The sequence below is a fragment of the Haliotis asinina genome, chromosome 16 (genome assembly GCF_037392515.1).
Source record: "Haliotis asinina isolate JCU_RB_2024 chromosome 16, JCU_Hal_asi_v2, whole genome shotgun sequence".
Taxonomy (NCBI): Eukaryota; Metazoa; Mollusca; class Gastropoda; order Lepetellida; family Haliotidae; genus Haliotis; species Haliotis asinina.
Genome location: NC_090295.1, coordinates 49,307,959 through 49,330,930, shown reverse-complemented (window position 1 = coordinate 49,330,930; position 22,972 = coordinate 49,307,959). Strand labels below are relative to the sequence as shown.

The window sequence follows — 22,972 nt, the reverse complement described above, 5'->3', positions numbered from 1 at the left end:
TTCTCAGGATTGCATGACATGTGCTGGCATCAGTTGGTCTTGGTCCTCTGGAGCCCGACGCCGCCAGCCTATGGTCGAAGCCTTATGCATATGTCCTATGGTAAGGTAAGTTAAAAATTTGTTAAAATCTAAATATTTTAGACATTTAAATACGTACCTTACCACAGGACGGTGATTTTCCTCCCAATGCTGGATGCTCCTCACCTCTTTGGGCTCTTCGGACTGGATATTCTTTTTCAGTAAAAGTGAATTTTGAAAGGTCTGCACTTGCGCGGTTCAGGAGATCATGCCACTTCTGTGCCTATACACTCATCAATACATGAGGTAGCCATTTATGAGAATGGCGAATCAACGACTGTCTGATCTCTTCTAAGCGAAGCTTGAGGTACTATGCATATGTCCTATGGTAAGGTAAGTATTTAAATATCTAAAATATTTAGATTTTAACAATTTGCTTCAGGCAAGTGGAAAACATAATTTGCTTGTCCTAGAGGATGAGTACATTTTCTGAAGGCTTCTATTTTTCAAAGTGATAAGCTGAAGTTTTGACATCGTCAATCTTGATAAGCAATATTTTAACATTCCCCGAAAACTAACCGCAAATTAAGGAAAAGTCTTGATGGCCGTTTGATAACCATATTTTTAACACATATAGTGCACCGTAAAAGCTTCGAATATCATGATTGGCTGCTGTAAATAAACTGACCAATGAGGAAAATCATTACAGCGTGAATGTTGCTCCTGTCCAATCAGAATAAGCTTTACTGTAAGGAATTCCCTCTTGTGATTACCGATCGTTTACCATTAACTTTTCCTCTTGGGTGATTTTTTTTTGTTATTATTTATACGTAATTTCCAGGTTAGGTGAAATACTTGATATATTTTATCACGTATACTAAACTGAAAATTGGATTAAACTGATGAACTGGAAATTTTGTTATCTAGTAATGTTTCAGCAATCATGACATTGAGTAAACGCATTTATTTGCCAGGTGACAACAATATTTTCATACTTTGTTGGGTTTAGAATATCAATTATGGTGATTTGTAATCCCCTAGTTTTCTCAAATATTTCAAATCTTAACTGCGTATCGTCTTGCAAAGCTAAGGGAAGTGACAAGGGCTAGTGTTGATGTTATAAGCATCTTGTTGCTATTCGCTCTGAACTGTCACTGATAAATTGTCGAGAACAATGTCGGATATTTAGGATATTTCTTGTTGGCGGAGGTGATTTTGAGAGGAAAAAGGAAAGTATGTTTCGCATCCAAAATCGAGTCTTGAGTGGCATTGAAAGCCAATCTCAGGAAAGAGAGTTTAGATTCCACCATATAAGCAAGAAAAACAACATATTCATTGTTGTGAACATGTAGAATTTTAGGAAAAAATGAAAGTGCACAATATGCCAAGGCCATGTGCAGAGTTGAAGAAAAAAAAATACTTTGGCTTCACTTAACTGCTTAATGCACAACTGCATACTATGTGGCATTGCAAGGAGAGCCATTCAATTCAAAGTTTGAACAGAAGGCAGTGTAATTAATATTTATTGTAGTTTTAATCCAAGCAAACATTTTGAAATAAGAAAAAAAATTTTAAAACTTACATTCATTGTATTTCATGATTTATGGGGCAAGTATAATTTTAGAAGGACAAGTGGAAACTTCATTTTACTCGCTCAGTAAGGCAAGTACAGATGTTAAAAATTTTTCGAGCTCTGACGCTGTACAGTGTTCAGTTGACTGTCCGATGTTAAGTATCTTGTTTATTGTAATATCTGACCTGCAGTGTGTTTGAGATCAGTGATAAGGACCTTTATCTCAGCTGTTCGATGCAGAGGCCGGCATCCAACATGAGTCTGATTAGGTCATGTTGGAGAAGAACGAAGACTACAATCTTCAACTACATTGACTACTGCTCCTAGATCTACCACGACTGCATCGTCACCGCTCCGGGTCGTCAGACAGCGCAGACTTCGTCAGCAGCCTCAGTCATCAAAGCAGACACCTCTACAAGTCAGCCGTGACTGCTTTCAACGCAGTTGGTCGATGCAGATGCCTTCATGCATCTTGAGTTTGGAAGTCCTGCACTCACTTCAGAGCACCTACGTCAAAAAAAAAAATGAGGATGAAGATGGAAGACATGCGTTAACATTTCCAGCGATAACTCCGATTTCTGAGAAGTTATCTACAACATTCAAGTCTAAGTTTCAACAACAACAAGATCATCAGCAGACAGACGGCATTCGGATGGGCTTGATTTAGTCTTGCATCTCAAGTTCAGCAATCCTGCGATTGAGGAAGAGTGAATGTTCCTGTCAACTTTCGACACTCAGATGAAGGATCAGCAGCCTACGTCCGAACACCTCGTCTCAATTACTGCGGAACTGAATCTACTCCCTTGACAAGATTGCCCAAGAAGTTAGAGAAGTCATGACGACCAAGTCCATCTACACCTTTACTCATCTGGACACACGCTCGCCAAACAGTATGGTTACGGACAAGACTAAATGCTAGCAAGGGTATCACCATTTGAACAAGATTTCATGATGATCAGTTGTCTGCTACATCGGTGAGGTCACGTCTACAATCTGATTGTCCCCAAGAGACAACGCCCTGTAAAGAAAGACAGTGACATTACTTCTACAATCTGATTGGTCCCCGAGAGACAACACCCTGCAAAGAAAGCCGGTGACGTCACATCTTCAAATCTGATTGGTCTTTGAGAGACAGCGCAGTGCGCATAATGTAGTGTTTTTTGTTCCAGTATCAGGAAGTTGTCGGTGACTTTCAGTGCTGGAAAGATGTCGATTACACACTAGATTAACAGTTTACAGCGTCATTTGATTCGTCAAGCAGCATAGAGGTCTTTTAACAGCAGACTCAACGTGGCCTATCACGAGGATTGCAGCAATGAATGACAGCTCCTGATCGGACAGGCAGCCAGCTATAAACAGACTTCCTGCAAATGTCAACACGCTCATAATGAAAAGTATTGACAATCTGGAAATGAAGAATGACGCATCTTCACAGCATACAAGTTCTTCATGAGAGAAGTCAACTCAGTCAACAGTTGGACTTCACTGTCAGGCTACTAACTCAGCTCGGATGGAATGTGAATCTAAATACCTGGGGATCTGATTCATCACTACATGGAAATACACCACTGTCCCAGAGAATCGGTGGGTCAAAGTTCAAGTTGATTTTAGACCAAGTTCTACTCTCTCCACTACCATTACGGCAGTGCCAATGTCTACTCGGTCTGCTCATGTCTTCTCAGTATATGACCAGAAGAAGATGCCTACAACTATGTCTATGACAGCGATTCCTGAGTCACGGTTTCATGTCTTGACCGGTTTACGATGCTGGACAACTTGAAAACACACCCGCTACGGGGAACTCACCAGGCAAATGTCTGCACAGGAACTTATGTGTTACAGTCTGCATTCAACAACCATCGCCATGTAGACACGTCTCTCGGAGGATGGGGTGTCCATCTAAACAAAGAATTGCAGCAGGAATCTGGAAGACAGAAGATCGAACTCTCCCCATCAACCAGTCGGGGATGAAAGTGGTGATTCATGCTATCCAGCACTGGTCGACAACACTGAGAGACAAGCTACTGATGATCCACACAGACAACACAACAGTTGATTTCTACTTAAACAAGCAAGGTCACCATCTCTACTACACCTGTTGTTTCAATTTTTTGACATGGTCGACGGTCTGATTCATACCACATACCAGGAGTCTACAACATCATGGCATACGCCTTATCTCGTCCTCTTCGTCCATCACCAACAGAGAGGATGCTGCTTCGAGAGGCGTTTTTATTAATCAGTCAGACGTTTGGATCGCCGCAAACAGACTTATTTGCAACAAGGTTCCACAGACTACAACCTTTGTATTACTGGTACCAGATCCGTTAGCCTGGGCAATGGACGCTCTCAGCATCCCATTGGAAGGACTAAAACCCACTGGCGTTTCCCCTTTAGTGCTACCAAAAGTCAGAAAATAAAGCAAACCAAGAGGCTACAACTGACTTTTGTCGTGCCTTACTGGCTAGTGAAACATTGGTTTCCAACACTCATAGAGTAGTTAGGACAACCAACACTACAACTACCAGATAGGGAAAATCTTCTTGTCCGTCCTCACACGAAACAGGCACACAGCAACCCATCTACATTCCAAATTCACGTGTGGAACATATCAAAATCTGTTCAGAACACAGAGGATACTCGACAAGAGCAGCGAAAGCAGTTCCACTCGCACCCTTTATGATGACAAGTCGAAGCAGTTTATGACATACGCCAAGAAGAAATGCGTCATGGTGATGAAGGCAACATATCCGCAGATAGCAGAATATTTATGTCACCTACAACATTCCAGAGGTCTGAAAGGTTCTACATTATCTTCATACTTGACAGCTCTCAGCTCAGTTGTCACCATGGAAACAGGGACCAAGCTGACTAAAGTACCCAAGTTACTTGCCTTGCCACGCCCCTTCAAGTTGGAAGATCAACAACGTAGATTTAGAGCTCCAGCATAGGATCTCAACATCGTACTCCAACATCTCACAAGTCATGCGTACGAGTCGCTTGATCGGACCTCATTTGAACTGCTAACTCAGAAGACGATGTTTTCACTTGCCTTGGCTACAGCTGCATGAATGTAAGAAATTCATGCTCTAGACTTCAACCATACGAGCTTTGATTCAAGTCATCAGCAGACAGCTCATCTGGGTCTACGATGGGACTTTTTTTTGTGAAAAATCAACTGCCAGGTCAACCGGATAGGCAATTCCACATACCGGCACTATCTTCAATCCCTGGACCCCATGATACTCAAGATTTGTTATTATGTCCAGTCAGAGCATTGAAGATATGCATCGCAAGTACCAAGTCTAGAAGGCAATGTTTCAAGCGCCTGTTTAGCCCTATCTCTACTTAGACACTTACTTACTTACACTTACACCCGCAACACTATCTCAGTGTGGATCAGAGCTGTTATTTTGAGAGCCTTTTAAAGCAGCAGGATTGGAACCTCCGCGAGCCTCCAACCCACATGAAGTCAGAGTCCTCTACACTAGCGCTACATGGGAATTGCTTGCTATCAACTATAATGGAGGGCTGCTTTTGGAAGTCAAACACAGTGTTTGCCAATCACTACCTACGAGACTTAACCATGAAGGACGTCTCTGGCATTCATCAGTTTGGGCCTCTTGTCGTTGTTCAGCAACTAACAGTTCCCTGAAGGCGCTGAGTTCACTCATCCGTTTCGTCACATGACTTGTGGAAGCCAGATGCTCTGCGGAGTATTTGGTGGTAAGTCTATGCACACGTCTTAAACAGACTAGCATGAGTGATTATGAACCTGTACTTGTAATAAAGATACTTGTACACAAAGAGGGGTCGCAACTAGTCTAGATTGCTATATCTTGACATTTAGTTGCGTCAGAAACTAGCAGGGTGCTAGTTACTTTTGATGTCATCACATGCCAAACAACAAAGCCCTCTATGGAAGACAAATTCGACCGGATGTGATTCCCCTCAAAATCTACAATGAATATGAGAAGAATAGGACCGAATTATCACTGTTACAAGTTCAGGATAAGGAAAAATATGTAATTTTCTGAATAAAATTGAAATTTTATACTTATCCTGACTCATGGCAAAAGCCGTCCCAGCCGCCCCTCACAGACTCGCTGAATTCCAGTATTCTCGTGTCGGGCGATTATAGGAGGAGAGTGTGAAGTATCATGGCAGTCAGCTGACCACGTGGAAGGAAAGGGAGGTAATACATGGGTGAGTGTGATTTTACGTCCGCTTCTTTTAGAAGGGACCTTCAAGGGATTTCAGGTGTTCCACTACCTTCGCCAGGAAGACAAGTGTAAGCAATTAAGCATGAGTCAGGATAAGTATAAAATATCAATATTGTTCAGAAAATTACATTTCTGTATAAGACGCTGAACTCCAAGGCTTTGAGAATTGATAAAGAGGTAAAGAACTGACCATCTATTATTCTCTGGTTTCTTTCTTGTATCCATACACTCCTTCAAGGAACAGCCAAGCAAATTTTTCCTGATGCGCTTAATAAAATTTTAACAGAATTGTTTATATTATTGATATTAGGTGTTGTAACATGAGTAAAGCAGGCCACTTTGACAAAGGTAACATACTGACTTTGGTGGACATGAAAATCTTGAAAACAAATCACGTGGCATCACATTATTTTTATTTTTTTTCAGAAAGTTATAGAAGTAAGTAAAGAATATTTGCCTGAGATGTCAAGCAGCTTTGCTAATCCCCGCTTGAATCTCCATATCCACGATGGCTTCGACTTCATGGGCAAACACCATGGCGAGTTTGATGTCATCATCACCGACTCCAGCGACCCTATAGGTGAGACAGTGTAGTTGGCAGTAGCTGCTGTAGTAGATGTATTGCTGCTGTACTGTAGTAAGTCTGTTGCTCCTCTAGCCATGCTGTAGTAGATTTATTGTTGTTTTGCTGTATTAGATCTATTGCTCCTGTAGCCATGCAGATGTTTTGCTGTTGTACCCATGCTGTAGTAGATGTATGGCTGCTGTGACTCTGCTGTAGTAGATGTATGGCTGCTGTGACTCTGCTGTTGTAGATTATTGCTGCTGTGACTCTGCTGTAGTAGATGTATGGCTGCTGTGACTCTGCTGTAGTAGATTATTGCTGCAGTGGCCTGCTGAAGTAGATGTTTTGCTGCTGTCGCTGTGCTGTAGTAGATACATTGCTGTCATGGCCATGCTGTAGTAGATGTATTTCTGTTGGCCGTAGTAGATGTATTGCTGCCGTAGCCATGCTTTAGTAGATGCATTTTTCCTGTGGCTGAGCCGTAGTAGATGTATTGCTGCCGTAGCCATACTTTAGTAGATGCATTTTTCCTGTGGCTGAGCCGTAGTAGATGTATTGCTGCCGTAGCCATGCTTTAGTAGATGCATTTTCCCTGTGGCTGAGCTGTAGTAGATGTATTGCTGCTGTAGCCATGCTTTAGTAGATGCATTTTTCCTGTGGCTGAGCCGTAGTAGATGTATTGCTGCCGTAGCCATGCTTTAGTAGATGCATTTTCCCTGTGGCTGAGCTGTAGTAGATGTATTGCTGCCGTAGCCATGCTTTAGTAGATGCATTTTTCCTGTGGCTGAGCTGTAGTAGATGTATTGCTGCTGTAGTCATGCTTTAGTAGATGCATTTTCCCTGTGGCTGAGCTGTAGTAGATGTATTGCTGCCGTAGCCATGCTTTAGTAGATGCATTTTTCCTGTCTTTGAATGTCATTTAGAAGTGAAAATACATAAGAATGAAGATTTTTATGGATATCAACTTCTTATGAGAGAACACAACGTTTCGGAGTTAATGCTTACTCCTTCATCACCTTCATCACCTGATGAAGGAGTAAGCATTAACTCCGAAACGTTGTGTTCTCTCATAAGAAGTTGATATCCATAAAAATCTTCATTCTTATGCATTTTTCCTGTGGCTGAGCTGTAGTAGATGTATTGCTGCCGTAGCCATGCTTTAGTAGATTCATTTTTCCTGTGGCTGAGCTGTAGTAGATGTATTGCTGCTGTAGCCATGCTTTAGTAGATGCATTTTCCCTGTGGCTGAGCTGTAGTAGATGTATTGCTGCCGTAGCCATCCTTTAGTAGATGCATTTTTCCTGTGGCTGAGCTGTAGTAGATGTATTGCTGCTGTAGCCATGCTTTAGTAGATGCATTTTTCCTGTGGCTGAGCTGTAGTAGATGTATTGCTGCTGTAGCCATGCTTTAGTAGATGCATTTTCCCTGTGGCTGAGCTGTAGTAGATGTATTGCTGCCGTAGCCATGCTTTAGTAGATGCATTTGTCCTGTGGCTGAGCTGTAGTAGATGTATTGCTGCCGTAGCCATGCTTTAGTAGATGCATTTTTCCTGTGGCTGAGCCGTAGTAGATGTATTGCTGCTGTAGCCATACTTTAGTAGATGCATTTTCCCTGTGGCTGAGCTGTAGTAGATGTGTATTGCAGTTGTGACTGCTGTAGTAGATGTGTATTGCAGTTGTGACTCTGCTGTAGTAGATGTGTATTGCAGTTGTGACTCTGCTGTAGTAGATGTGTATTGCAGTTGTGACATCTGCTGTAGTAGATGTGTATTGCAGTTGTGACATCTGCTGTTGTAGATGTGTATTGCAGTTGTGACTCTGCTGTAGTAGATGTGTATTGCGGTTGTGACTCTGCTGTAGTAGATGTGTATTGCAGTTGTGACTCTGCTGTTGTAGATGTGTATTGCAGTTGCGACTGCTGTAGTAGATGTGTATTGCAGTTGTGACTCTGCTGTAGTAGATGTGTATTGCAGTTGTGACTGCTGTAGTAGATGTGTATTGCAGTTGTGACTCTGCTGTAGTAGATGTGTATTGCAGTTGTGACATCTGCTGTAGTGGATGTGTATTGCAGTTGTGACTCTGCTGTTGTAGATGTGTATTGCAGTTGTGACTCTGCTGCTGTAGATGTGTATTGCAGTTGTGACTCTGCTGCTGTAAATGTGTATTGCAGTTGTGACTCTGCTGTTGTAGATGTGTATTGCAGTTGTGACTCTGCTGTAGTAGATGTGTATTGCAGTTGTGACTCTGCTGTAGTAGATGTGTATTGCAGTTGTGACTCTGCTGCTGTAGATGTGTATTGCAGTTGTGACTCTGCTGTAGTAGATGTGTATTGCAGTTGTGACTCTGCTGTAGTAGATGTGTATTGCAGTTGTGACTCTGCTGTAGTAGATGTGTATTGCGGTTGTGACTCTGCTGTAGTAGATGTGTTGCTGCTGTGGCTGTGCTGTAGTAGATGTGTTGCTGCTGTGGCTGTGCTGTGCTGTAGTAGATGTATTGTTGCTGCGACTGTAGATGTATTGCTGTTGTTGCTGTGATGTAGATGTATGCAGCTGTGCTGTAGTAGATGTATTGCTGCTGAGGTCATGCTGTAGTGCATGTTTTGCTGCTGTGGCTGTGATTTAGTAGATTCTTTGTGGCTTTGGCTGTGTTGTAGTAGATGTATTGTGCTGTGGCTGTGCTGTGGTAAATGTATTCCTGCTGTAGCCATGCTTAAGTAGATGTATTGCTGCTGTAGCCCTGCTGTTGGAGATTTATTTCGGTTGTGGCTGTGCTGTGGCTATGAGGAGCAAAGGGCAACTGTGGATGTGTGTTCACAATGCAGGTTGTATTTCAGGCCCTGCATCATCACTGTTTGAGAAGTCCTACTACGAACTGATGAAGAAGGCCCTCAGACCAGGTGGCATCCTATGTAGTCAAGGTGAGTCCACTCTTCTGTAGTCAAGGTGTCCTACTCTTCTTTAGTCAAGGTCTCGTACTCTTCTGTAACCAAGGTGTCCTCTTCTGTAGTCAAGATGAGTACTTTCTTGTGTAGTCAAGATGAGTCCATTCTTGTGTAGTCAAGATGAGTCCATTCTTGTGTAGTCAAGATGAGTCCTTTCTTGTGTAGTCAAGATGAGTACTTTCTTGTGTAGTCAAGATGAGTACTTTCTTGTGTAGTCAAGATGAGTCCTTTCTTGTGTAGTCAAGATGAGTACTTTCTTGTGTAGTCAAGATGAGTACTTTCTTGTGTAGTCAAGATGAGTCCTTTCTTGTGTAGTCAAGATGAGTACTTTCTTGTGTAGTCAAGATGAGTACTTTCTTGTGTAGTCAAGATGAGTACTTTCTTGTGTAGTCAAGATGAGTACTTTCTTGTGTAGTCAAGATGAGTCCATTCTTGTGTAGTCAAGATGAGTACTTTCTTGTGTAGTCAAGATGAGTACTTTCTTGTGTAGTCAAGATGAGTCCTTTCTTGTGTAGTCAAGATGTGTCCATTCTTGTGTAGTCAAGATGAGTCCATTCTTGTGTAGTCAAGATGAGTCCATTCTTGTGTAGTCAAGATGAGTCCATTCTTGTGTAGTCAAGATGAGTCCTTTCTTCTGTAGTCAAGATGAGTCCATTCTTGTGTAGTCAAGATGAGTCCTTTCTTCTGCTGTCGTCAAGATGAGTCCTTTCTTCTGTAGTCAAGATGAGTCCTGTAGTAGAGTTGAGTGAAACTGTCTTGTGTACTTGAAATGAGTTCTCTCTTATGTAGTCAATGTGAATCCTACTTCCCTGAAGGCAAGGTGAGTTTCTTATTGATAGTGAATCCTGTACTGATGGTAAGTTCTCCTCTATATTCAAGGTTAGTCCTACGCTCATCTGAAGTCCTGGTGAACCCAGTTGTATTCTGTTCTCTGAAGTTTTTTTCTCTGCAGTCTTGTTCACAATCTGTCCCACTTAAGTCTTCGTTTAACATATACAACCAGTGCTGATCATATCAAGCAAATAAATGGATAACATGGCTTTCTTATGGTAATCATATGATCATTCTCCCTGATGAAACATTATCATCTGTACTGTCATCTGTATTGTACCTGAGATAGTCACATCTGCTAGCTATCCTGAACAACAAGAAGAGTTGTGTGACCACTTGTTTGATAACGGTTTTACAAGCTACCCCGAAATGTTGCATGTACTATATTAAAGAAGTTATAAATCCAGAGAACTCTCCTTGTTGTTCATCACATCATTTTCTCAGTGCCACTCAAAGAAGTTGCTAGCTAACCTTTTGATTGCAGGAGAGTGTGTATGGCTCCATTTGGATCTCATCCGCAATATGCTGGACTTTTGTAAAACCATCTACCCCTCAGTCAGCTACAGCTACACCACAATACCGACCTACCCCAGCGGCCAGATTGGCTTTGTGTTGTGCAGTCTGAACCCAGTAAGTCTGGTTCAATATCACAATAACAACCTACCCCAGTGACTTGATAGTCTTAGTGTTGTGCAGTCTGAACCCAGTAAGTCTGGTTCAATATCACAATAACAACCTACCCCAGTGGCCTGATAGTCTTTATGTTGTGCAGCCTGAACACACCAAGTCTGGATCAGTATCACAATAACAACCTACTCCAGTGGCCAGATCGTCATAAAGGTCCAGGGTAGAATGTCTGATTATTTACAGACCTCCGCCATATAGTTGGAATATTGCTGAGTGCGGCGTAAAGCTAAACTCACTCACTCACCCAGACAGCCTGTTTGGTATGCAGTCTGAACCCATTAAGTCTGGTTTAGTATCAACTTACCCTAGTGGACAGATAAGGTTTGTGTTTATTCTTGTTTAGAATCAACTTTTTGTTGTGTTGAGTGACACCAGCAAGTCCAGACCAAGGTACCAATGTGTACCTACCTTGGCATCCAGATCAGTCTAGGTAAACTTTGTCTCAGTGTATTTCGTTACACTCCACCACTGAGTCTAACAAAACCTAGTAGAAGGTCGCGTCAGGTAACCTTCCAGCGACCAGTGACCGTCCAATCAAACGCGAGAGGGTTAAATAGATTTAACCAATCAGAAAACAGCTACTATTTAGGAATCAGAGGGGCTTCCAAAATATTCAGGTCACTTACACAGGTCTCTCCACAACCCGCTTATAACACAGTTATTTGACCTGCAGTATATACACTTTGGGTTTTCTGTTGATATGGTTACCATTAGCTAATATTGCCACAAGATGACATCCTTGAATATTGCCCAAAACACTTTTTCAGCAACTGTGTACTCACCGTTGTCATGGTTGTACGCACGCCTTGTGCATCCCCTGGAAGCGAGCATATGCTATGCAGCATTCGGAATCGTTCGGGTACGAACCTTTTCGAGATAAAAAGTTCAAAAGGCACGTGCAAATGTGCACTTTAGCGATTTGGTAAGCTGTGTTCTGATTGGTCAATCTGAAAGGTTACCTGACGCGACCTCCCATAAGGTTTTGTTAGACTCAGTAGTGGAGTGTAACAAAAAGTACTGAGGATAAGTTTACTTAAACTGCATCCAGATTGGCTTTGTGGTGTATAGTCTGAACAGATATGACCCAAATCTAGACCTACCTACAAAGTACTGTATTTTCTTGAGATTATTGCACACACAAGCGTAATGCACACTCCCTCTAGGGGATTATCTATTTTTGAAACCTATTTCTTGACTTTTCACATTGTTCATTAGAACAGAGTTATTCTGGGTCTTAAACAGGATGGTGAACACTATTCACCTTCCTCGTCTCACCAATCAGCTCTCTCATCTCACCTCTCATCTCACCATCTCTCTCATCTTACCTCTCATCTCATCATCTCTCTCATCTCACCATTTCTCACATCTCACCTCTCATCTCACCATCTCTCTCATCTTGCCAATCACCTCTCTCATCTCTCATCATACCATCTTTCTCATCTCACCACATGGAGTATATTTTGTGTGTTTCTTGACATGTTACGATTGTTATTGCCAGGATATGAACTTTGAGGACCCCATGAATGCGTTGAGCCAGGAGCAGGGTGAGAAGCTGAAACTCAAGTATTACAACACTGCTATCCATAAAGCAGCATTTGTGCTCCCAGAGTTCGCAAGAAAAGTGAGTCCTTACCAGTGTCAAAAGGTCATTTTTATATCTGGAAACTCTGGAGCGGAACATTCTCCTCATTATACAGTGTGTAGCAGAATATTCTCCTCATTACACAGTGTGTAGCAGAATATTCTCCTCATTACACAGTGTGTAGCAGAATATTCTCCTCATTACACAGTGTGTAGCAGGACATTCTCCTCATTATACAGTGTGTAGCAGGACATTCTCCTCATTATACAGTGTGTTGTAGAATATTCTCCTCATACATTGTTTAGCAAACCATTGTCCTCATTATACAGTGTGTTGTAGAATATTCTCCTCATACATTGTGTAGCAAACCATTGTCCTCATTATACAGTGTGTAGTGGAACATTCTCCTATTTATACTGTGTGTAACAGAACATTCTCTTCATTGTACATTTTGTAGTAGGACATTCTCATTGTACAGTGTGTAGCAGAATATTCTCCTCATTATACAGTGTGTAGCAGGACATTCTCCTCATTATACAGTGTGTTGTAGAATATTCTCCTCATACATTGTGTAGCAAACCATTGTCCTCATTATACAGTGTGTTGTAGAATATTCTCCTCATACATTGTGTAGCAAACCATTGTCGTCATTTTACAGTGTGTTGTAGAATATTCTCCTCATACATTGTGTAGCAAACCATTGTCGTCATTATACAGTGTGTTGTAGAATATTCTCCTCATACATTGTGTAGCAAACCATTGTCGTCATTATACAGTGTGTTGTAGAATATTCTCCTCATACATTGTGTAGCAAACCATTGTCGTCATTATACAGTGTGTTGTAGAATATTCTCCTCATACATTGTGTAGCAAACCATTGTCCTCATTATACAGTGTGTTGTAGAATATTCTCCTCATACATTGTGTAGCAAACCATTGTCCTCATTATACAGTGTGTAGTGGAACATTCTCCTCATTATACAGTGTGTAGTGGAACATTCTCCTATTTATACTGTGTGTAACAGAACATTCTCTTCATTGTACATTTTGTAGTAGGACATTCTCATTGTACAGTGTGTAGCAGGGCATTGTCCTCATGATACAGTGTCTTGCAGAACATTTGTCTCATGACCATGTGTAGTAAAACATTTGACAGATTATATTTTTGCTTTCTTTGATTTCAGGCACTACGAGACGCATGATCTAGATTCCTCATGTGGACTAGCAAGTAACTGTGGTAATGCAGGTTACCAGTGGTACAGGCTGATGTAGATATGTCTTACAGATGTGTATGTCACTGTTTAATCATGGCACACCAATGGGTGGGGTTGTTTTGTTACATACTTCTGTTTCTATATTTTTAAAAGCATAGAAATCCAGACAAAGAAAAGGTTAGATTTTAGAGTGGGTGGTCACACTCTTGGATATAGCTGTATCATATCACCCTGATGGATTGAATTTTGTATCATTCAGTCTCGCCATCTGGCCATGTCAGAATCTTCTTTAGTTTGGTTTTAAAGTTTTGAATCAACAACTTTGTTGAATACTTTTCAAAATAGATGTCGTTGTATATCTCCAGAATGCTACTTTGTAATTAGTTGGCGACTTCAGATGACCACAGGTCTTATTTTTGGCAGTAGTGAGTGCCAAGATTGCATTCCCGACTAGGAGCTCAGTCACTGGTTTGTCTGCACTAGGCAGGACGTACATATTTATGGCTAGGGGAGTGATGATGATTTTAAGTGGGGTCACCCATTTTGTTCTGGGGAGGCACTACACGTTCTGTCAGCAATTTTGTACATACACATCAGGTGGTCATTGATTGTGTACATGACATGCAAGGTGGGACGGGTCACATACATTCTTTGTAAATTTTAGGAGGAAGGGGATTCACATTGTGCATGCTTCTGCATAAAAATCATCACCAGCCCCCTTTGCCATTAATTATGAACAGTCACTTATTGCACCATATTAACTCACTCCATGTGCATAAATGGCCCACAGTTCTTTGTTTGCACAATGAGATTTCATCATTTGTCAAGAAAAAGGCATTATAACCAGTTTGGCATTTTGGAGGGGTCTGTCAATAGTGCTGAAATCCTTCCACACAACCGATGGTATTATACCTAGATACACCTGATTGCCAGTGGCTGTACAACCATGCTGCACAGCTGCCATAGATTAAGGTTTCATTCATGTCAACTTAACTTTATGAAAATTTTGACATCATTATTAATCCATTGCAACAGAAAAATTCAGTATTTAGATATATTGATGAGTAACAGATAGTCAGTGTCTGCTTTCTATGCTATAAGACTGTGTATCATGATACATAGGATGTCTTTCTAGAGATCTGGCCAATGCATAAGTTAATGACAAACCTGCTGGTAACAAGCAGCTTCAGGAAGTGAACATGTTTAATGTTTTGTCTTCCACTCTGACGTTGTGGGCATGAGAAGTGATGAACTTAGTGATGAGCTGTTTGTGTTCTGATAAATAATCCAAACGCAAGGTCAGATTTCAGGGTTTTTTTTAAGAAATCATATTTATATCATCAATATTTTGTGACATATTGAAACATTGCATGTTTTGTAACAAATCCTGCAGTGTCAAACCAAAGTGAAAATCTGAAGGTATATATAAGTATTATATAACATATTATATTTTATATTAATGTAAGTGGTATATTAAGTACACATTAGTTGAAAAACTAAGAACAAGTGAGATCTGTCTAAGTTAGCACTCATCAGTAATTCATGTACATTTGTTTAATTGTTCCACTACTGCGCTTACACCCTAGTAATAAAAACAAATAATAGCGATTAGAATCTATGATCATTTGTTAAACAACTTTTGAGAAGTTGAATAAAATGCTAAAAATGTAATGTTCAGTTGGCATTGCATGCACTGTAAAATGATGAGGATTAGCCATCTTAATTTCACTTTATTTGATTTAATCTTTTGTTGAAAGTGACATCCATCAGGATGTTTTCACTGCAAACAAGCTATAGAGATGAGTGAAAACAGTGACTTGTTAGTGCTATTTTTTGGATATATGTGTTCATGTATGCTAATGTCATGTGTGCCATGTCGTGCAGCCCAGGTGATGGTTCTCATGGAGGTTGTGCACCGGAGATCCAGGTAAACTGCATACTGTTTCAATTTTTGTATATATCGGTTTGTGAGCTATGTGTGTGACCATTGAGGCCATGAACACGGTCCAGTCAGTTGTCATGAAACAACATTTGAAGAGGAATTATGAGAAAATGGGTCTACTATTGTTCCAGATGTTCAGCATAACAGTGCTCAGCAGAATAAACATGTATCAGTTGAAAACTACAGACCTTCATTGCTGCTCAAAGGTTTTAAGGGGTTTTGGCTCATCAACCAAGAATCTGGTTCAATTTCCAAAATGTGTAGAGTTTGTGAAACCAATTCCTTGTGTACCTGGTGACCCATGATATTCCTGGCATATTGCTTAAAGAAGTGTAAAGAAAACCTCATTCACTCAATTCCTTAAGACAACATATTGAATTCTAATGCACTATCTTCAGAAAGTGTCCGTGACATCCTGCCTATTTTCTGTCATTGTCTCACGTGATGGACCATTTCTCTCTAAATATTATCATTGGACTGTCTTTCTGTCTAAAGGAGCGGGTTTCCCAATTGTTTTACATGCCATAGTAGTATATGCAGAAGTATATCACTCGTGTGTGAGAAATCGATGATATTTGATTTGCATCCAGGAGCAGATTATATACTGGAGATGGTGTGTCATTACAGCCTGATGGAATATAGAAATGATTGATGTGTGTTGCTGTATTATCAGAAATAGAAAATATATTATACAAGCATGTTATGTTTTTCTTGATCTAATTGAGTTTCCCATGTTTTCACATCGACTGAAAAATGTCAACTGAAAGCTGTATGCTTTCTCACTATTGTAAAGATCCAGGTTTGTAGTTGGGCTCCAGCAACCCTCATTTGTTTCATGCCACTAGATTCATATTCATGTTGGACAAAATGTATATCATTATATTATATGTTCAGGATTCATGTATTTATAGACTGACCTATAATGAACTTCCCCCATGTATCACACATCACGACATAATTTGCTCTAACGTTTGTCTGCCGAAGCTGATTACAGTTGTCTTCCAATCTAGCAGGCGTTCATGTTTCGGCATATTACACTCTCTCATGGCTAGCATTAGTTGCATATGTTTTGAAATGCATTGGAAAATTTGATTCATGAGTAAAAAGAGCTGCAGGCATCCTGAAACCTTGGTCTTGGGTTTGAATCCCAGTAGGCTCACATAATGTTTCTGGGTTTGTCAGTCTTGATGGTGGGTTGTAAGTGGTAAGTCCACAGACATCTCCATTTAAACCTCATGGGAAGCACACATTTTAGTGTAGTGTGGTGTCTATTTCTGCGTTCTGTATATGCTCTGCCTTGTGTGACCTCAGAACTGGTGATGGACGCTAGTCACTTACCGTCAGGTTTCCTTCTAGTCAAACATGATGGACCAACTACCATACAGACGAACCATTCATGCACATTTCTACAATGCATACATGTTGAAGTAAATGCTTCTATTTATCCTTGAGTGACTTGTGTTGTTTCTCCAAGGAGTTTCGATAGCGTGATAACTCGATGACAGGAGACACCCTGTGTGAGACACTGCTTGTCAGCTGTTGTTTCTGAGCTTTGCTATATTGAGGATCTTGTGGTTGACCTATTTGCCTGGATCCTGTTGTGGTTCGATCCCCCACGAGTCTAACGCAGTTACGGTATGAGATGATAATTGCTTCTTCGCGCTCAACATGTAAGGGATGAATGACTTACCCATCGAGGTACTCCTGTGATAACACAATGCTATCTAGAAAGTGGTCAAACGTAAGATGTGTTATATTTCGGATTATACATTCTTAATACAGTGCCGAATCTTGAACTTTTGTCGGGTTGAGTGACATGCGGGATTCGAACCCACACCTTCACTTGTGGAAGTCGCAATGGCTGAGTGGGCTACGCGGCTGACTGTTTGCTGGCGATCTGGTGCCTGACTGATGGTGTGGGTGTGAATCCTGGATGGGGTGCCTGGCTCTTAGGGTGTGGGTGTGAATCCCGGAAGGGGTGCCTGACTCTGATGGTGTGGGTGTGAATCCCGGCAGGGGTGCCTGACTCTGATGGTGTGGCATGGAACTGAACCCAAGAAAAGTACAAAAATCTGTACTTTACAGAGAAATCTGTACTGCCAATACTATGTCTGAATGTGCTGTCCATGTAATCCTCAACAGTCTGCGAGTGTTGTACAGGAACATCCCTTGGATACTATCCAAAGCGTTGGTACAAACTAACTGCAGTCACTTGAAAAATCAGAAATTAAGACATTGGAAACACAGACAGCGTAGAAAATTCGAATTTATTACAGAAAATAAAAAAGACTTATAAAACGGAATAATAATCAATTTGCGTTGATAACAAACGATGATGTTTGAATTTCACATGTACCCTGTAAAACCCGTACGACTTGGGTCACTGCCTGTTTTCGTCGCACGCAAACTGTCCCTGATGATCCTGAACTGCTGTTCAAGGCAGCGGTAAACCCACTCACACACTGCATCATGCATGTATATGTTCCACTCCTGGAGTGATATTTAGGTCTCTGGGTTGAAGAAAACCTTTCTCCTGAGACGACTCGTCATCTCGGATGTCTGGATGGTGAGCGACCCGTCGTCATCCAAGTGCTCGAGTTCGGACATCTTGCGATTGACTTCGGTCATCATATCCAAGAGATGGTCACTGTCAGCAGAAAACATGCACTGTAGATTGAGTGTGGTAACACGCCTAGTCTTGAGCGTGCAATTTACAAAAAACAACAACAAATTAACAAACAAACAGAAACATGTCCAAATGTGTCGTAAAGGTCAATATCAATATTCCAGCGATATCAGAATGCGGACACCAGTAATGGGCTTAACACATTGTACACATAACAGAACGAACTCGCGACTTCGACGTGATGAGTGAACGCTTGAACAACCGGACGACTCCACCGTCCCTTAATTGTCAACTGACGTCATTTGGTGTGGTGTTTAGGTTAGGAATAAACAAAATTTCAACCACTCAATTCAAATATAAACACATTTTTAAAGAAATAATTTGATGGAGATATCTTGAAGGGGTAACCTGGCGTAACTGAATTCTTTCAAAATGTTTACCTATAAAAGCCTACTGGCAATGAATCGGGTTTACGTCACTCATTTTCATGATTCGTAGTCTGTCTCAGTGCCCGAACCGCATCATTTTCCTGTATGCTTAGCCCTTTCTGTAATGTTAAAGCGCTACTTCAAGACAGTCTACACTTCCTCAGGTTCAGGACACTCCTTTCTCATTGGGGCTGCTTTTCAGTATAAAAGGAATTGTTTATCTCGATCAAAAGTATACTACTTCAGAGACTATGTAGACAATGTGGACAAACACGCGACACGTTCATCGAGCAATGGGCACGTGGGCACAAGAACAGTTACCGGTCAGCCTTTTGATCAAACGTATCTGCAATAAGTTTTCTGTACCACCCGTTGTAAGTTACGAAGGATTTCACAGTTGAGTAGCCAAAAAAGAAATCCGCTTCATTTGGGAATCGTTGCCCCCAAGATGCGTCTACAGTGTCCACCAGTTTGAGGGCTGAAATACAAAGAAGAGGCTGTAGATTTGTTTGTTATTGTCGCACCAGTACGGTCTGACCCGGGTTATCTTCAGCAAGTCATGTCTTAAGAGGTAACAAGCGGGATCGAGTGGACAGGCTCGCTGACTTTGTTGACACATGTCATCGTATCCAGATTGGTAGTCAGTGCTGTTGGTCACTGGATTGTCTTGTTCAGGCTTATCAACATACCGGCGCCATGGAGCTGGAATATTGCTGAGTGCGGCATTAAACAATTAAGCAATCTTATCACCATGAAAGGGCGTGTAACTCACCGTGTTGCCTGTCTTCTCCCCGGCAGGCCTCTATAAAGAACAACTTGGGTTTACCAGCCAGAGATGGACAGTTTTCAGGCTTGAAGTAATTGGCTAATTCATCTATACGAAAACAGTCGTCGTCAACGGTATACACGACATCATCGTCACCGTGGGCGGTGATAAATACGACGACGCAGTCCGATGTCTCGTGGTCTCTGCTTGCTACACGTCGTATCACACGTGAAAATTGTGCGGCATCGAGTCGATTGTGAAACTGGACATCAAAGTGTAACTTCCTGAATGTTTCCGACAACTTATCTGAAATATATTACACAAATAACATTGTGGACAGTGAATGAATGAGTTAGCATATGAATAACGTTTTACGCTGCTTGGAACAGTGCTGGGTGTTAGACTACCAGGACACCAGAAATATAACTTATTGTAAGCAGCTTTACATCACGCATATTAAACCTACACGAGCTTGGTCGTCATACCGCCTTTGACCCGCGAAGGTCCGGCCTAGAATAGGCCTTCAGCAACCCATGCTTGCCATTAAAGGCGACTATGCTTGTCGTAAGAAGCGGATGGTCAGCCTCACTGACTTGGTTGACACATGTCATCGGCTCCCAGTTGCGCAGATCGATTTTCATGTTGTTGATCACTGGATTGTCTGGTCCAGACTCGGTTACTTACAGACCGCAGCCATATGGCTGGAATATTGGTGAGTGCGGCGTAAAACTAAACTCACACCCACTCATAATGCCTTTCAATTGACCAGTGTGCGATGTGCACTTGATATCCCTTCTCTACTCTATTGGAACCCAAGCTGTAAGTTGTAACCAACCCTTCCTATCTGGTACCCACTTATTGCTAAGTCAACAGAGACATATTTAGAACACTTGAAGGGAGACACCACAAGTAATATGTGCTGCAATGTGGAGCAGGATCAAAACCCCGGAAACCTCACAAATGAAGCCGTATAACATGGCGCATCACCCATCAACTCTCACGATCAGTGGCCTGTTTCACAAACTTTCGTAAGTTTAAGGTCTCTTAACAGCTACGATGTATCTTTCGATACCACGCAAAGTATCTTCCTACTCTCGTTGCTACGAGAACAGTCACGTTACCTTAGGCTCACGAGCGTTATGTAAAACGGGCCCCAGGCCTGTGTTCAGTTTGAGGCCAGGTTTGGGAATGTTCGTCGGAACAGAGTAATGATATTGCCAACAGGACTGACTGAAGGAGGGTATATGTGCATCTTAATTCAAAATGGCGGTTTGGGTGACATACACTGAACGAGTGAGTGAGTGAGTTGGCTTTTACGCCGCTCATTAAGTTATATGACGGGGTGTCGGCTCCTCGTGAGAGAGACACAGGAACTAGACATTCACTGCCCTGCTGAATCCCATAGGCATTCATGTTATGCTGGCAAACCTACACAAGCATGATTTTTTTATTAGATTCGAGGCCATGAACAAGTGTAATTGGCGTCGGACGTGTGTATGCTGAAGTGCGCGCATGAGTGCGTGCGTGCGTGCGTGCGTGCGTGCGTGCGTGCGTGGGTGGGTGGGTACGTGGGTGCTTGGGTGCTTGGGTGCGTGGGTTCTGGGTGTTCTCCTCTCTGGTGTTTCTCTATTGCTAAAAACCGCGTAAACCATACTCAGTTGCAGAGCTAGTTCCATGGTTTCTCTGAACAAAGGTCAATGGGGTCACATTAACGCCGACAAACCGGAAACAGGCGGTTGGAATGTTGAATGTCTCGTGTTGTGAAAGTGATCGGAAAATCCTCTTAGACTTTCACTTGTAATTTGATAGCACGTTGTGCGGCCCCATGGTTTGTGACAGCTAATGGGGACAAACCTGAAGTACGTTGTTGAGTTCAGCAGGATGCCAACACTAACAGCAAATTCTTTCCAGTTCTCATCTCTTCATATCACATGAAAAGCAGATATCTGTGATTGCGGTGAACATATGACACAGATATGATGGTGTGAATGGGTCAGTCTTTAGACACTGACTTGTGTCTGACTACTGGGATAGAGTGTGACAATTTTTTTAGAGCCGGCGTTCATGAGAGAGGACACAGCCTAGTTCATACTCACGTTTATGAGGGGCACGGTTTGGTGCTTCGTTAATGTTGTCAATGATCAAGCAGATCCCTGGAATATATAATTCTGAGTACACACGTCATGCGTGGATGATTGTTTAACAATGACATGTTTTGCAACACATCCAAAATATGTATTTAGCTTATGTGAAACTGATGGTATAATTGTATGAGTGTATAGATATAATTTTACACACACACACACACACACACTCACACAGAGAGAGAGAGAGAGAGAGAGAGGAGGGGGGACGGATACCGTGGTTGAAGGGTAGGTAGGTATTTAAGTGTGGTAGTCTCTCTAAATCTACCTATCTACTCTCTCTCTCTCTCCCACTTCACACACACACACACACACACACACGCACACACACACATCCACATTAATTCACCCATATTCACGTTTACCAGTCTTCAATGATTACTATCGTTAATAATAGTTGATATAATAAATTATATATTCCGTAGGGAGAAATACCCTCTATTCTTGCAGTCCAATTCTCACCTCGTGGCTTAGACTTCATCGTATATCGCTCGTCGTCTCTAGCCGCCATGATGCCACCCAGATAGTGACCGCTTCATTATCTATAATAGGATACCAAGGTAATCGCATTGAATCAAACACACCTTGTCAAACACACCTTGATACCTGGTGCAGTCCAACGTCCACCTGGTTCAGCTAATGTGAACCCTGTCTAACCTGCTCTTTGTTGGGACAAATAAACATGCTGTGTTGAAACGTCCCCACTGATGTTGTGTCATAGGGGTGGTAACTGACAGGTAATAAATACCTGCTACACAACCACTGTGTAATCCTGCTTACCTGGTCACCAGAGCTTACCTGCCTCAGATAGCCAGAGATTGCATAAACCAGAAAGATAAACCTCTCGACCTCGCCAGGTCACAAGAGAGGCCTCTGATTACAACTGTTGGAGGATAAGTCTCAACCCAAGCTTGAACAGGCTGACGTTACACGACTGTTTATTCAGTGAATTGACACGAAAGAAGTTATGAATATATTTCATTGTTGTGATCAAACCAATAAACCCTAAACAGGCAGCAAATACACTAATGTATGTTGTTTTAGCATAAAGGAACTTTATTTATTCAGCGGTCAGCCAGTACTGTGCAGCCGAACCTGTTTCTAATACTCATGTTTATAACGGGCAAGGTCGCTAACATTATGTTAGTGTGGTTTTAACCGCGTAGATCGTTATAGATCTGGGATATTTACAAATTATTTTGTTAGTGAGAGTTTATAAAACAAACTAATATTCCTACTCAGAATTCACAGGTATAACAACGAACGGCATAAATTCCCCGTGGTCCGCTCTAAAATTTCATCCGTTCATAATAAAGAATGCGTCTTAATTGATGACTAGTTCATTTTTATTGCAAAGAGTGAGCGACGTTTTGGTGTAGGTTGTTCTGCCGTTTTTGCTTTTAGCTCGAAATCGGGTTGAAAATGCTTGAAAA

At 41.7% G+C, this 22,972-nt stretch overlaps 2 protein-coding genes across 4 annotated transcripts in view; one reads left to right on the top strand and one right to left on the bottom strand.

Moving 5' to 3' along the window:
* LOC137268097 (spermidine synthase-like) overlaps nucleotides 1–17,024 on the top strand; it is a 42,039-nt gene extending 25,015 nt beyond the window's left edge. The window contains exons 4-8 of the mRNA XM_067802607.1: nucleotides 6,241–6,394; nucleotides 9,212–9,295; nucleotides 10,635–10,780; nucleotides 12,336–12,458; nucleotides 13,604–17,024. Coding sequence (XP_067658708.1) covers nucleotides 6,241–6,394; nucleotides 9,212–9,295; nucleotides 10,635–10,780; nucleotides 12,336–12,458; nucleotides 13,604–13,621 — 525 coding nt within the window. The 3' untranslated portion in view covers nucleotides 13,622–17,024. The remainder of the gene's footprint in view (nucleotides 1–6,240; nucleotides 6,395–9,211; nucleotides 9,296–10,634; nucleotides 10,781–12,335; nucleotides 12,459–13,603) is intronic.
* An 801-nt stretch (nucleotides 17,025–17,825) lies between these two features.
* On the bottom strand, nucleotides 17,826–22,348 carry LOC137268357 (caspase-8-like). Of its 3 annotated transcripts, XM_067802910.1 has the most exons (6): nucleotides 22,320–22,348; nucleotides 22,002–22,081; nucleotides 21,492–21,548; nucleotides 19,402–19,701; nucleotides 18,951–19,107; nucleotides 17,826–18,222 (listed from the first exon to the last, which is right to left on the bottom strand). In XM_067802910.1, the coding sequence occupies exons 2-6, from the start codon at nucleotides 22,048–22,050 to the stop codon at nucleotides 18,078–18,080; spliced, it is 708 nt and encodes a 235-aa protein (XP_067659011.1). In that variant the 5' UTR covers nucleotides 22,051–22,081; nucleotides 22,320–22,348; the 3' UTR covers nucleotides 17,826–18,077. The 3 variants fall into 3 exon arrangements, 2 of the variants coding, with proteins under 2 accessions (XP_067659011.1, XP_067659010.1); XR_010955028.1 differs by having other exon boundaries at nucleotides 18,642–19,107; nucleotides 22,002–22,348; XM_067802909.1 differs by having other exon boundaries at nucleotides 22,002–22,348.
* Nucleotides 22,349–22,972: the final 624 nt, after the last annotated feature.